Here is a 15,049-nt window from a genome sequence, read left to right on the forward strand (position 1 = left end):
ACATTTGCAAGTGTCTTTTCTGTGATGAATGCTTGAAAACACAAAGACAGAGGACGCACTCTAGAGACCGTTTGCACTCCGACGCTCAAGTCAGTATTAGGGCTAGGAAACACCAAACTGTATAACTGTCACTATTTAATATATATATATATATATATATATATAATATTAAATAACCTATTAATATCAACATGTTGAATTTAGGGAGAATAGGGGAAGAAGAATTTTAGCATATACATGTTTATCACAATAAAAAACCGTAGATAGCTATTTAAGTGCAAAATAAGTATATATATATATATTATTTAGAAAATTTTCTCTATTATAAGAAAGTGAAACAAAGTTTTTTAAAATATAAATTAACTTATATATTTTGTACTTAGAGGAACTTAGAAACAATTAATACTCTTCTTCTCTTCTCAGTATATTGGACTCTCACTGCTATCTTGGGTTTTTGGCTACAATGTTCACTATTTTGGGTTTGGACTGGTTCTCGGATGTGGGATATGGACTCTCACTTGTCTGGCTTGGTTAAGTTCAACTCTTGACTTCTGGGCTCAGAATTAACTCTCGGGTGTGTGTATCTACAAGGGACTTCGATGATAAAATCATAATCAATTTATAACACTCACTTATTGAACTTTTGACTTAATTGGACTTTTACTCTTTGCACTTTACAATTATTAAATGTATAAATATTTTGGACCTATGTATTGAATTTTGGTACAGTATTTCCCAATTTTATTATTTATTTATTTTAGTTTAATTTTTCATTATACATAACTTCTCTATCTTTTCTATCTTTCAACCTATTTAAAACCTAGCCAGTACCTATTTAATTCTAAAAACAATTATGATCTAAATTCTTTAAAAGTTATAATGCATAAATTGATTTTAAATAAGATTAATTCCTTTTATATTTACTTCTTGTTCTTATTACTATTTATAAAGAAACCGGCTCAAATAAGATGATATTTAATAGTCTTGAAAATATAAAAATGTAATATTTTTATTTATAAATAAGCAAATTAGCAGAAGGACGTGACAGAAGAAGGATCGAGTTATAATTACTTAATCTTATAATTAGAAATTACAATACATAATAAAACTCTAAAATAACATTTAATACATTGTTAATTAAATTTAAACATATATAACATTATATTAAAATATAATCATATTATTTTTACATGAAAATACATTGATGAATTGAATTAGGAGAGTTTGGTGTTGATGAAATCCTTGATTTGTGTGATCAATTGAGAGGACTCAGGGAAATCCTGAAAAATATAAAACGCATGAAACATATTTGGATACTCAATCAATTGGACCTTTTTACCCCATTTTATTAACCAATCATGATACCTCCTTTGCCAATCTTGTAACGGGTCAAACCCACCCACAAACACAAGGGTATCCGGGTAATCCAAACCCGACAAATCCTCCGAATTCGGCCCACTCACGTTCGATGCTTGGTGGTCACGATCCGACCCGTCAGGCAAAAACACCTTCCACATCCAATCGGTTCTCTCCATTGACACCAGCGACACGCCTTCAAACTTCACCTCCGCCTCCGTCCGCTCCTCCCCGCCGAACAGCGGTTGGATCGATACTAACCCGACCACCCGGATTCTCCGGAGCCCTAAATTGCCCACCCGGTTTTCCTGGAGCCCCATCTTCCCGACCCGAATTGCGACATTGTGAGCTAAATTGGCACCGGCACTGTCCCCGGCGAGGAAGCATTTTGACACATCAGCGTTTTCCGGCAGTACCATGGGATTCTCGTCGAGGAAGTGGAGGATGCCCTCGCTGTCGTCGTACTGCGTCGGGAACCGGTGCTCCGGCGTGAGGTGGTAGTTGACCGAGACGACGACGGCGGGGACGTGGCGGCATAATCGGCGGCAGAAGGCGTCGTAGCCGAAGGAGTCTGGCGAGAAGTAGGTGAAGCAGCCGCCGTGGAAGAAGATGATGACGGGGAGGCTGCCGGCGGCGAAGGAGACTGAGGGGGTGAAGACACGGAACCAGAGTTTGTTTTGGGCATCAATGGTGATGTCTTTGGAGGTGACGCCATTGACGGGGGTGGCGTTGGCGTGGGACTTGAGGTCGAGGAGGTTCAATAGGCGGCGGTTGATTGTGCCGTTAGAGCGGCGCGCGGTGTCGGAAATGGTAGAAAGAAAGGTTAGTGAAATGCGTGCCTTCCAAGGTATAACTGGCTTGGGTTTTGAGGTTTCAGGCGCTTTGAATGTCACCATTTTCGTTTCTGCGTTTCTGAGAGCGAGTGAAGCTTCAAATAGGAGAATCGCAGAGGAACAATAACATGTGCCAACACCACACTTATGTCATTTTCTCTGTCCTAAAAGAAAAGTGGTCTTTATTTATCCATAGTTAGATAGGAATAAAAGCTTCCAAGGGGTTCTTTGATAAAAATAGCTTATTTATTACAAATATACAAATATTATTTTGTTGTTTTCATTTAAAATGAGATGTCTAAATAATCCTTCCCTAAATTACACCTAAATTGTTCTTGGCCTAATTGTTATAAAGTCTGTAACATTTCATTTCTTACAAGATTGTTATTAAAAGTATTAACTAAATGAAATTGAGTTCACGTTACTTTCTCTTAAATATTATTACAATAGAATTTATATTAAAATATGTTTTATTTAGTTAACATCAGGTTAAAATCCGATCATTATGAGTTGGATTTGATAGTTTTATAGATCAAATTTGGCGATCGAATCTAGTTGTTGAAGCCCGCAGATATACTTGATATTTACTGTATTCAAGTGTGTTTTATTATTGTTTCTTTTTTAACATAAGTCTAACAGAACATAATATATTATGTGCATCATCATGCATGAATAAAGAGAATATGAGAAACAATTAAGAAAGTTGTTTTGATTTTTTTTCGAAGAGAGATAGACGAACACTACAAAAGACCAATAAATAGTCCCTAATCCAAATTAAATACATACTACACTGATACTTTATGTTTTCATTAATATTGTCGGAGTATTTTTAACGATGAAACTCCCATCATCTCATTGTCATATCTCAACACTCCAAAGTTGCAATTGTCAAGGATCATTATAGAGATCATCCTCAAACATTCGAATTTTGGAAATGACAAAATATATTTTAAATTTTATAATCTATTTGCATATTATTTTTTACATTTAACTTATCATATGCTTCCTTGTTATTTTATGAGTGAAAATTATTGTGAGATAATTGAAAACTACTTTACATATGATATTTAAATTAATTATTACACAATCAATATCTTTTAACTATATGGTTATTTGTTATTAGATTATGACATAAAAAATTTGAGTGCTCATATACTATAATATAAATAGGAATTAAGAATTCATGAAACAAGTATACATATCACACAATATATATCAATAGAAGGATCATTAATTAATTATAAATAATAATGAGGATACAATGGTACATTTCTTTTTCTTTTTTAATCAAATGTAATGAATTAATTTTTCAAATAATAAATGTTTTGGTTCTCATGATAGTGTTTGTAATTATACACTCAATTCCTACCTTTTATTATAATTAATAATTTCTTATTATAAAATTACCAATTTTAAGTAAATCACAATTTAACATTTTTTGACATGTGTACCGGACACCGGACGACCGAATGCATTAATAAATAATAAATAATATTATAAATATGTGACAAAGGGTTACTACTCATCATTGAACAGGTCAAAGGCACGTTGAAACATGTTCCTGTAATATCGGGAACCACTATGCACGACTTGGAGACCACTAGCCATGACACATGTCTGGGCAACCAACTATCCGACCCACATAGGAAGAGACCCAAGTCAACCTATATAAGGGACTTCTGAAAGGGGGAACGGGTATGTTTTTGATATCCTGAGAGACTAGACTAATCACTAGGACTGACTTGAGCGTCAGAGCACAATCGCAGGTACTCCGCCGACCAGACGAGCGCACGCGCGAAGGAGAAAGAAGTTGAGGAATTAGGGAGTTACTAGCACAACAACAAATTGTGTACCAACATGTATCAATACTACTTTGACTCTGACATCCACACAAGTACAACATGAAATGACCTTCAAAAACAGAATAAATCTATATATCTTGAAACACAAAGAAAGAATAAAAGGGACAAGGAACTATTTATTCTAACTTAGAGAATGAAAAAATAGAAATGGTGCAAGTGGTACCTTGTGTGGGAGCACTTCATTCAATATAGGTTATTACTCATCCCTTTTCACTCTTATGGAGTTCAATTTCTTTTAAGGCTTACCTCCCATCAAATTTCTCTTAAACATTGTTGTTGCCCAATTTGTTTTCTCTATTCATTAACATTGTTTTGTGTTGTGACCTCAACCAATGTATCAAGGATCAATTCCTCAAGACCACACTCTTTTGGTTCAAACAAAAAATCGAATTTCCACCATTTTCAAAACAAAAAATAACAACACGATATCTAAAAAGGATAACTAGAAGCATGACAATAAAAAATGTATTTGCTCATAAAAATAATTGTTTACTTTCTTTATTTTGGATTTCTTGAACTCATACAGTCTAAGAGTTATTTTTCCTTTTATTTGTAAAATATGTGCAAATATTAATTTTTAGTTTAGGTTGTAGTTGAACCTATTGAGCCCAATAAGTACTTCGGAGTGCGACTTTTGGAAGACAAGGTAGCAAGGAGTAAAGACAGCTTCTTCCTGCACCTCCATGACTTCTTCTCCCACCCCCATACTAAAAGTACATTTACTAATATACCCTTCAGTAAAAATATTAAAAAATTAAAATAATATTTTAATATACTTTTAACCTTTAACCTACCTAACCTTCACTTTCACCTTCGTGCCTCTTCTTTCTGTTCCTTCCAGCGGCGCCGCTCCACACCCCCATTCGAAGGTTTCTTTCTCTTCATCTCTCAAATCTCTCTAAACCCCACTTTCTCTATCACTCACACATCCAAAGTGCCCTCTTCACAGGTTAGTAAGTTGAATTTTCCAGATTTTGCATTGCTTCTGAAACCTGCTGCTGTGTAATCTGGTATTATAATTCGTTTGTTGTGTAATCCGGTACTCTGCATTTTTTCGTAATAGGCACTTAATTATGTAATTCGGTATAGTTGAGAATGTAAAGTAATACTAGATTACTTAATCCGGTTTAGGTTATTTAAGTAATTCTGATTAGGTATTTTAGTAATTCTGGATTATGTAATCCGGTTTAGGTTTACATTGTGTATGTTTCGGATTATGTAATCCAGTAGTGTTCTTACAAAGTTTGTATTTTTGTGATTTTGCGTTTTTGTTATGTATTTAGTTTCCAACCCACTTGTTAAAAAAAATTTCTAAATTTTATATTATGTACACAAATTCATGATTATATTATTTATTATTTGTAAATAATTGAAATTTAAATTGTGTTGTGGATACATATGGCTAAAACTAGAGGTGGTGGATCTCAGGATCATGATCGCAGAAGACCGACAACATCCGTCCGTAGAAGAGACTGAGGTGGTGTCGAGGAAAGGATTGATGATGATGTTCATATTGATAATGACAACGAACAAGGATTACAGAATGATGACCAAGTAGACCATGGAGAAGGGTTTCCTGGAGGACCTTCTGATATGTCTTTACTGGTAAATTTTGCTGACCATATTGTTGTTAAGCTTTGGGAGGGTGAGGTAAGAACGAAAAAAACCTTCAATTAAATTATCTTTATTAATTATTGTTTAAATTTATTTAATTATATTTAATATATACAAAATTTATATTAGGATCAGGGAGAACTTAAATTGGTATCTCACGGTAGGAAATTACGTAAATTTGGGATGCCTCATGCTAATATTGAGCTACTTGTACAAAATTCCGGATTGTTTAGTTTGTGCAATATAAGTTATGAAGTGGGTGACAAGGGATTGATTTCAGCCTTTGTTGAAAGGTGGCATCGGGAGACAAACTCCTTCCACCTTCCTGTAGGTGAGATGACCATCACACTTGATGATGTGTCATCTCTTTTACACCTCCCCATTTTGGGTCAATTCCCAACATATGTGCCCTTAGATTACAACGGAGCTGCAACAATTTTAGCTAAGTTACTAGGGGTGGATGAGACTCGGGGGAAGGCTGAGATGAGGTAGTGTTGAGGCGTCCACGTACGATTGAGTTGCTTCAAGATATATATGAGGAATGTTGCGCTCAGGAGGCTTGGGAGTGTGCTGCCAGGGCTTACTTGTTGCATCTGCTTGGATGCACTATTTTTGCAGATAAAAGTGCCACCTCTGTATCTATATCGTACTTATTGTTATTCAGCAATCTACATGTGTCATGGATATGCATGAGGAGCAGCAACACTTACATATCTATATGAGCAGTTGGGGGATGCATCTTATTTTAACACGAAGCAATTGGCCAGTTATGCGACACTGGTTCAGGTATGAAACCATACAAATAATTAGCAATCACATGTTACATTCCATAATGTTTTGTATTAAATATTTTATAATTAATATGATTGAATTACGTAGGCATGGATTTATGAGCACTTCTCGAGCAAGGGAAGAAGGGATATTAATCCCTCATATGACGAGGTACACCCGCGGGTAGCACGGTATATTGTTGCACTTCATATTTGCGTAGTTGGTGATGTGCGGTTGCAGTTGGATGGGGTCACACACGATGACATCATCTGGACTCCGTATGAGGACCATAGATTGAGCAGACCATTTGAGACCATTTATTTATTCTCAAGTCACTTGCGATTGGGCAGCTTATCACATAGACATATGCCCGAGCGTGTTTTGTGCCAATTTGGGTATGAGCAGAGCATTCCACCATCACCGATGGCGGCTGAGGCTCCTGGTGCACATGTCATTGATCAAACGTGGTTGCAGTTTGATCACCACGTGGTGACAGGTTTGAGAGTTGCTTCTAGTCCATCTGCATGTGTTCCTGAGTACATGTCTTGGTTTAGGACGGTATCACACCCATACATTCGCAGAGGTGAACTTGGAGATCGACCCAGTGTTGTACCACATTGTTGCCTTCATAGTCCAAATGCTGAGCAGGCAGGTCATTCGTCTCAAGATGAGCGTGCACAGGCGGTAAGTTTTTTTATTGTTATGTGATTAAACAATATATTTGACAAGTTTAACTTATTTTGAAATTGGTGCAGGGTATATTTAGGCGCATTGTCAATATCCTCCAGTGCATTATAGATTGTCGTCAGGTCACTGAAGGCACTGACGCATATGAGAGTACGGAGACAGCGCTAAAGTTAGCCCGGAGTGTGACAGATGACGGGGCAGTCTACACGAGACGATCACGTAATGTTCGTGGACGTCGTTGATATTTTTTTTATTACATGATTGTAATGATAGTAACTTTGTATGTGTACAATATGGCTTAATTAATTTATGTTATAGTGTTTGTTATTTTATTTTTTATCTAACATAAATGCGAATAAATTATGAATCGGAATTGAAGTAATAAATTATGAATCAGAACTTAAGTAATAAATTATGCATCAGAAACCGACATAATAAATTATGTTTACATCAATCGTCTCCAAGATTCACATATGTCGGGCTAATATTGATTAATTGTGTAAAAGATTGCATCTGAGCAATGTAATATGATGACCATAACCTTGCCTCTGGGTAACAATGTGTACACCATAAAATGTCAGCGGTAGGTATGGGACAATCATCAAGCAATTTTACCTGCACCACAAATGGAAATTAGCAAACAAAGAAAAAAAATAATAAAAAATAAAATATATATATATATATATATAATGTGTTGAGTAATAACCTTACCTGCACAAAGTGTGAATCATACACATGACCAATACATAGTAATCGGTGTAGACTAGCATCGGTAGGGGGTGCAGTACGCAATGGAAAAATAGTAATATTTTGTTTCAATGACAAACAAACTAAGATAATATTGTATCTGCTTGCTATTAAGTATCTCATATCCGGTATTGTCATCCATTTTTCAACACTAGCCTGCAAAATGCAATAATGAAATTAGATTGCATACAGGTTCAATTAATCAATGCACATGAGTCTTATGAATATGCACTTACCACTGACAACTCATCCACTAGTAAGGACCTCTTGATATCTTCTACTCGTTGATGACCACCTAACAATGTTGCGTATTCTTCACGCCACTGAGATATTTCTTTGAATAAATTCATTCTGATGAGTGGCCATGACTCTTCACCCATCCCCAACAATGAGGCAATAGCACGAAACCCACAATGTCCATTAGCTTTAACATCTATTACATCCAAAATATAAGGGTGACATTTCGGATGAAATTGATCAAGCATGGGAATTGCATTGGTGTTGGTCATCACCTTAACCTTTCCCTTACAAGTCTTCAAAGATGATGAACTATCATTTACAAAATGGATGCGATCTAAATGCTCAAAATATGAAGGGGTGCGTTTTGTAGACCTCTGAAATTTATTTCCTTGACTCTTTTGAGATCCTTTTGTCTTAACTACATTAAGTGGTGCACATAATGTTGTCATGTCCGGATAGGCAATTTCACGCAACTTGTTTTTAATTGTCACTTTGCCATAAATATCAACCTCGTCGAACCGGGATAGAATCACATCCCATTCTTGTTGAATTGACAACCGAGATGATGAATCACATTTAAATAAACCTGAAAAACTCAGTCTCGTCCACATAACATGAACTTCATTAAGAGGAATGACACCCATAGCATACCTGGCTAACTGACAAGCACATGGTAATCCGTGAATCTGTCTGAGTACACATCCACATCGTTCACTATCAAACCCCACATCATTGACCCGATCAAACTCTTCAGCAATGAGAATTAAAGCATGTTTAGATATAGAGCCAACCAACATTTTATACAATTGCACATTGAATGTGTGTCCTATCACATGTAGACTCATTTGAAATGATGTCTTGATCTCGTTATGTTGAAGTATAATAACATGCCTGATAGCATCCCAACACGAGCACAGGTCTCCCATACTATTTTGTAATATTCGTTTCAAAGACCAATGAGCTGATTCAACCCTCTATAAGTATAAAACATAATAAAACAATTACACGTTATACACATTCTAAACAAAGTAAAGGCATTCATATACCTGTTTGATGTTGTATTTCCCAAATGCATTAACAAATTTGTCCAACACTTGACAAACTTTTCTTTGTGCGGAATAATCCAAGTGTTCTTCACATGTTCATTCGTTTTTAATCTGCCTGCATATGAATGACCAACTAAGGTATCATACAAATCATGATTATGAGTACCACATACTACCTTAAATACCCAACCTTGACCCTTTCCAACAGGTTTACCTCGCACTTTAAAGGGACATTCACATTTTCGAGTACCAGTTACACTAACCTCCAAACCATCCTTGTACTTTCTGTAACTACCCCCCCTTTCACAGCCTAACAAGACATATGTCTTTCTCCCTTGCTTACCATTTGCTATGTCAGACCTAATAATGACAATAACAAAACCAAGTCCATAACCAACCCTATGGACCCATTCAAGTAAGTCTTCTCACGAAGGAAACACCTACACAAAGTTATTCTAACAATATTACAAAATCACTTCTTCAAATTATAATGCAGTAAACATAAATGAAATGAAATTGTATTCACCTCATTTGTTGTAAAATGGATACCATAGTCCCCTTCAAAAAATTCATGTTGATGCACAAAATTCATTAATTCTTCCATACTTACACCTTCATTCATAAAACATAAATTTTCATTTTATTATAAATTTCCATAAATTCACATATGCAAAACAAAAATAGCATAAGATTTTGTAATTGACAACTTAAACATGACTTCCGGATTGTATAATCCATAAGTCAAATTTTAACAGCATAATGAATTCCGGATTACGTAATCCATAAGTCATTTCAGGTGACTTTCGGATTGTGTAATCCATAAGTCAAAATTTTCACAGCAAAATGACTACCAAATTATGTAATTCGTAAGTCATGTTTGATGTTCCAAATGTCTTCCAAATTGTGTAATGCGTAATTGAAATTCATATAGCAAAATGAGTACCAGACTACGTAATACGTAAGGCATATTGAAAGTTTTAAAATCACTTTCGGATTGCGTAATCCATAGTTCATTTGGTACCGGATTACACAATCCAGAAATATGACTTTGGCAGGTTCTGGATCTGGTATGCACAGAAGTTATCTAATCCAAAACGCTTTACTTAAGCACCGGATTGTGTGATCCGTGAATCCACCGGATTAACTAATGCGGAAATATTTATTTAAGACAGAAGAATGAGAATGAGAATGTACCTCACCAACGGTGCCAATGCCAACACCACCTACCACCGCTGCTACCTACCACCGTGCACCACCTCAACCACCTTCTCAAGCACCACCTTCAGCACCACCTCCAACACCACTTCAAGGACCACCACCACCACTCAAGCTCGAGTGTTGCACCCCACCACATGAAGTAACTTCCTTTTTTTCACTAGCAGACAAACAATATTTTCATTTTTATCTTTTTACTGAAGGATAATTTTGGTATTTTTAAACTTTATGGAGGTGCCCGAAGAAATCATGGAAGTGCAGGAAGAAGCTATCAGGAGTAAATTGAGGGTGTTTTTTTCTTGCACCCTAACAATTTTCTCCCTGCATCTCATAATTTTTTGAAAATATTATTTTACCTTTTTTAAAAATTACTTACAGATTACTTTTTTCATAATGTTTCCATAACATATTTTATGAATTATGGATTTATCATTCCAAAAATTATAAATATATATTTTGGAATGGTTTTCTTTTTTTGATTTCTAATTTCGAAAACACTTTTGCTTACGGAACACTCTTATTCTAGAATCATCCAAAATTATTAAGGGTAACTTAGGTATTTCGAAGAATATAGGGGTGCAGAAAAAAGTATAGGGGTGCAGCAAGAAATATCTGTATATTGAAGGCAATAAGCCCAGTTAAAGCCCATGGAAAATCTCAATCAGTAATGCAAGCACAAAGGCATGGGGAAAAAACTACACTTAATGAGTATGGCACTAGCATGAGAATGAAATCCCTTAAAAAGAATAATAATATATTGTATTATGAGAAAGGAAAAGACTAAAGTTTAAGAGTTTTACTACTTAATGCAAAACAAAACACTTAATTTTAAAAAATAAAAATATTTTACTCAATCTTTAACCTCTTCTTAATCCAAATAAATGCTAACATTTATTTTTTCACATGTATAATTTGGAATTGAGATAAGGAAATTAAGACATGAGGTGACAGAACCAACCAACCCTCACCTCAGATACCCAAAGATAAGAATTCTGCCCATAGATATTTTTTTGCATTCTTTTATGTATATAAAATTTAATTCAAATATATTCCTCTCTTTTTAATTATAACATGTAACTAACAATAATTATAGTAGTTACTTTAAAATCTATCTTTGGCATTATTATTAATTAATTAATTCTGTAGCTTTTTACATAAATTATATACATTTGTTTCCATAAAAAAAATCAGTTTATTTATTTAATATTTGTATAAACACTATCCTAGTCATCAGAAATAGTTATAAAAAATCTTCTCACTTGCATCCACTTCTTCCCTTGTTCGTTTCACTCTCCGAGTCACCGTGTCAACCGAGTCAACTCACCACCACCTGCAATGGCTGCATCAACCAAACCAACCATTCCATGGAAGCTTCGCATACTAACCACTCTGCTCTCTCTCCTCCTCAAAGCCTCTCGCCGCTCTAACGGCACCGTCAACCGCCGTCTCTTCAACCTCTTCGACCCCCAGCTCCCTCCCAACCCCAACCCTATCGACGCCGTCGCCACCTCCGACGTCACTGTCGATGCCAAACGCAACCTCTGGTTTCGCCTCTTCTCCCCATCCGCCTCCGCCGCCACCCTTCCCGTCGTCGTCTTCTTCCACGGCGGCGGCTTCACGTTCCTCTCCCCGGCCTCCACCACGTACGACGCCTTCTGCCGCTCCTTGTGCCGCCTCCTCAACGCCGTCATAATCTCTGTTAACTACCGCCTCGCCCCCGAACACCGTTACCCTTCCCAAAACGACGACGGTTTCGACGTCGTTAAATACCTCGACGAAAACGGCACAGTTTTGGGAAACGTTGGGAAGTGCTTTTTGGCGGGTGATAGTTCGGGCGGGAACATCGCCCACCACGTGGCCATTCGGGTTTGTAAAGAGAGGCTCCGATTCGTGAGAGTAATCGGGTTGGTTTCGATTGAACCGTTTTTCGGAGGGCAAGAAAGACTCGAATCAGAGATCCGAATCACGCAAGACCCGTTGGTTTCGTTGGATGTAACCGATTGGTATTGGAAGGCTTTTTTGCCCACCGGGTCGGACCGTGACCACGAAGTGGTTAATGTGAGTGGGCCCAATGCGGTGGATATTTCGGGTCTGGACTATCCGAATACGCTTTTGGTTGTGGCGGGTTTTGACCCAATAAAAGATTGGCAAAGAAGGTACTATGAATGGTTAAGAAATTCGGGTAAGGATATTGAAATAATTGAATACCCGAATATGATTCACGGGTTTCACTTGTTTCCGTATTTACCCGAAGCTTCTCAGCTTCTTTCTCATGTCAACCATTTCATCAACAAGCAAGTGGCTGGTAGTTAGAGTTCACTCTCAAGTTTGATATTCTAATATTATAATTATAATAATAAGATTTTATTTTCTTGTAATCTTATAATTTTAATGTGAAAAAATAAATGATATTTTTGTTTGCATGTTAGAAAAAAACATAAATTGGATAGACTTGTATTCATGTTGTGTTATGATTGGACATGGTGGTTGGGTAATTTACATAGAGCAATTAATGGCTATTAATGATTATAGGTAATTCTCATAAAGTTTTATAAATTTATTCATATATTCTAACTGTACCGGGATGGCCGACTGGTCATGTTATCCGGTCAATCCATGCGTCAAGACCATACTTTAAGGTACGAGGTCGACCATATATCATACGTGGCTGACCGACATAAGGTGCTCAAGTCAAAGGTTGACCCAAATAGCAAAGGTTAACCTATGGTTAGGAAACGACCTAATCCAACCCTAACCGCTAAACAACCTCCTAATCCGGCCCAACAGTAAGGGCCCATCAAGGTAATATAAATATCACGCATTCCAAGGAAGAAGGTACGTCATTATCTACCATATTCTAACCAGTCGAATACGATACCCCACTGACTTGAGCGTTGGAGTGCCATCTGCAGGTACCCCACCCGCCTGAGGAGTCATCTAGCAAGAAGGACCGAAGGAGGAAGTGAGATACGACCGACCGAGTGACATCCGAAGACAATAGTTCTCCCAATCCCCAACCTAGTTCGAGAACAGTAACTAAAAATATACCAATGTCTTAGACCAATTTTAATTAATAACTTTAATTAACTCGAATCTACGATGATGATGATAATAAACACGAATACCATGAAATAAATATTGTGTTAATAATATACTAAACTGAAGAATCAAATTTTGCACTTTGAAAAAATAATTAAAGTTAAAAGTTAAGGGTTAATAATATATTCTTTCACTTTTAAATATTTATTTAGTTTGAAATAACTTCAAATATATAGAACAAAAGTAGACTACTACAACTATTTTCTCTCTTCAATATATTTAGATTTTGATATGTATGATTTTTATAAAAAAACTTGATAAATAGGTATAGTAAAATGCAAACAAAAATAAAATAAATACTCCTTAAAAAAATCTAGCCTTTAGACGTGACTCCATAAAAAAACATATGGGTAGGAGAATTTGTTAAATTAAACTATGTGAATGTAATATTATAGCTGGTCGGATAAGTTAACTAAATTTCATGATAATAACTTTAATACTATATTAAAAAATAAATTTAATTAAATAATACAACATTGACTTATAAGATGGTATAATTTTAATTATATGTTGGTTGGTGTTGATATTTTTTATTTATAAAACTTTTATATTTTTTAGGATTTTTCTTTTTTAATTTACGCTAATTGAAATATAAAATAATGCAAGCAAATATGTTTAATACCGTAACTAGAGATGATATAAATTATATATCAGGATGATTAACTCTTTATGTAAGTTTTATTTAAGAAAAAAAAATAAAGTTTATGTTTTTTTTAATATATCAAATTTTACATGACATGTCATACAAGTGTCTAACATTTATTTGTACGTGACAAAATTATATTTGAAAAAAAATTGTTGGTGGTTGTATATGTAAACAACGTGTTCCAAATAGTAGTAACACTAGGCCGAACGAAAGGGCCCACACGTTTTAAAGAAAATGAAAGCTAATGGGTGTACAAATAAAAGAAGGGGTGGCAAACATAAAAGGTACTGGCCAGACAAATGGGCCAGGTTTTTCAGAAAAATAGTGCAGATATGAAACGCGAGTGGCATATAGCGGAAATAATGGGCCAGCCGAATAGGTCCAGGTTTATAGAAAAAAAATCAAAAAACTACTGTGTGGTGCATTATAAAAAATGGACTGCTTCTTCCTACACCTGCATAGATTCTTCTGTCACCCCATACAAAACATGAAAATACATTTTCATCCTTCTTGTGTCACCCCCATAGAGTAGCTTCATTATGTAATCCGGATACACTTTTGAAAAAAGACTTCCAGATTACATAATCCGGAAACTAAAAAAGACTTATGGATTATATAATCCGAAAACTAATCATACATCTGAAAAAAAAAGCTTCCAGATTAGATTATGTAATCCGAAAACTAATTACAAATTTGAAAAAAAACTTTTGAATTACGTAATATGGAATATTAAAGAAAGATATTTTTAAAAATATGGAAATTTATGGAGGTGAGAGAAGAAATATGGAGGTGCAGGAAGAAACAGTCTAAAAAATGTGCCGCAAATAGGCTGGGCAAAGGAATGGGCCAAGACTCTCTTTTCTTTAAGAGAACAAAATTCTGGAGGTCGAAATATCAAACTGAGGGGCCCATGAAGCAAACTGTCTAAATTAC

At 35.6% G+C, this 15,049-nt stretch overlaps 4 protein-coding genes across 4 annotated transcripts; 2 read left to right on the top strand and 2 right to left on the bottom strand.

The window, feature by feature from the left end:
- Window positions 1-1,170: 1,170 nt before the first annotated feature.
- LOC137836524 (probable carboxylesterase 18) lies at window positions 1,171-2,318 on the bottom strand. Its single transcript, XM_068645195.1, has one exon. It carries the CDS (start codon window positions 2,250-2,252, stop codon window positions 1,215-1,217), a length of 1,038 nt encoding a protein of 345 aa, XP_068501296.1. The 5' UTR covers window positions 2,253-2,318; the 3' UTR covers window positions 1,171-1,214.
- A 3,131-nt stretch (window positions 2,319-5,449) lies between these two features.
- LOC137838879 (protein MAIN-LIKE 2-like) lies at window positions 5,450-7,365 on the top strand. Its single transcript, XM_068648092.1, has 7 exons — window positions 5,450-5,509; window positions 5,594-5,701; window positions 5,795-6,153; window positions 6,220-6,311; window positions 6,366-6,451; window positions 6,545-7,120; window positions 7,192-7,365. The coding sequence occupies exons 1-7, from the start codon at window positions 5,450-5,452 to the stop codon at window positions 7,363-7,365; spliced, it is 1,455 nt and encodes a 484-aa protein (XP_068504193.1).
- A 208-nt stretch (window positions 7,366-7,573) lies between these two features.
- Window positions 7,574-9,708, bottom strand: LOC137838880 (uncharacterized). The gene is made up of 5 exons (XM_068648093.1): window positions 9,683-9,708; window positions 9,342-9,516; window positions 8,107-9,084; window positions 7,835-8,026; window positions 7,574-7,738 (listed from the first exon to the last, which is right to left on the bottom strand). Exons 1-5 carry the CDS (start codon window positions 9,706-9,708, stop codon window positions 7,574-7,576), a joined length of 1,536 nt encoding a protein of 511 aa, XP_068504194.1.
- A 1,802-nt stretch (window positions 9,709-11,510) lies between these two features.
- On the top strand, window positions 11,511-12,794 carry LOC137837779 (probable carboxylesterase 18). Its single transcript, XM_068646901.1, has one exon. It carries the CDS (start codon window positions 11,707-11,709, stop codon window positions 12,682-12,684), a length of 978 nt encoding a protein of 325 aa, XP_068503002.1. The 5' UTR covers window positions 11,511-11,706; the 3' UTR covers window positions 12,685-12,794.
- The last annotated feature ends 2,255 nt before the right edge of the window (window positions 12,795-15,049 follow it).

This window comes from Phaseolus vulgaris, chromosome 4, assembly GCF_000499845.2.
Source record: "Phaseolus vulgaris cultivar G19833 chromosome 4, P. vulgaris v2.0, whole genome shotgun sequence".
In the NCBI taxonomy this organism is placed as follows: domain Eukaryota; kingdom Viridiplantae; phylum Streptophyta; class Magnoliopsida; order Fabales; family Fabaceae; genus Phaseolus; species Phaseolus vulgaris.

What these genes read in the sequence shown, in the direction of transcription:
- LOC137836524 (XM_068645195.1), bottom strand. Translation starts at nt 2,252, where the DNA reads ATGGTGACATTCAAAGCGCCTGAAACCTCAAAACCCAAGCCAGTTATA.
- LOC137837779 (XM_068646901.1), top strand. Translation starts at nt 11,707, where the DNA reads ATGGCTGCATCAACCAAACCAACCATTCCATGGAAGCTTCGCATACTA.
- LOC137838879 (XM_068648092.1), top strand. Translation starts at nt 5,450, where the DNA reads ATGGCTAAAACTAGAGGTGGTGGATCTCAGGATCATGATCGCAGAAGA. An exon ending in CGGGGGAAGGCTGAGATGAG is followed by an intron (nt 6,154 to 6,219) that starts GTAGTGTTGAGG and finishes TGTTGCGCTCAG; the next exon opens with GAGGCTTGGGAGTGTGCTGC. An exon ending in AAGATGAGCGTGCACAGGCG is followed by an intron (nt 7,121 to 7,191) that starts GTAAGTTTTTTT and finishes AAATTGGTGCAG; the next exon opens with GGTATATTTAGGCGCATTGT.
- LOC137838880 (XM_068648093.1), bottom strand. Translation starts at nt 9,708, where the DNA reads ATGGTATCCATTTTACAACAAATGAG. An exon ending in TCCATTTTACAACAAATGAG is followed by an intron (nt 9,517 to 9,682) that starts GTGAATACAATT and finishes TGTCATTATTAG; the next exon opens with GTCTGACATAGCAAATGGTA. An exon ending in TTGGAAAGGGTCAAGGTTGG is followed by an intron (nt 9,085 to 9,341) that starts GTATTTAAGGTA and finishes TTATACTTATAG; the next exon opens with AGGGTTGAATCAGCTCATTG.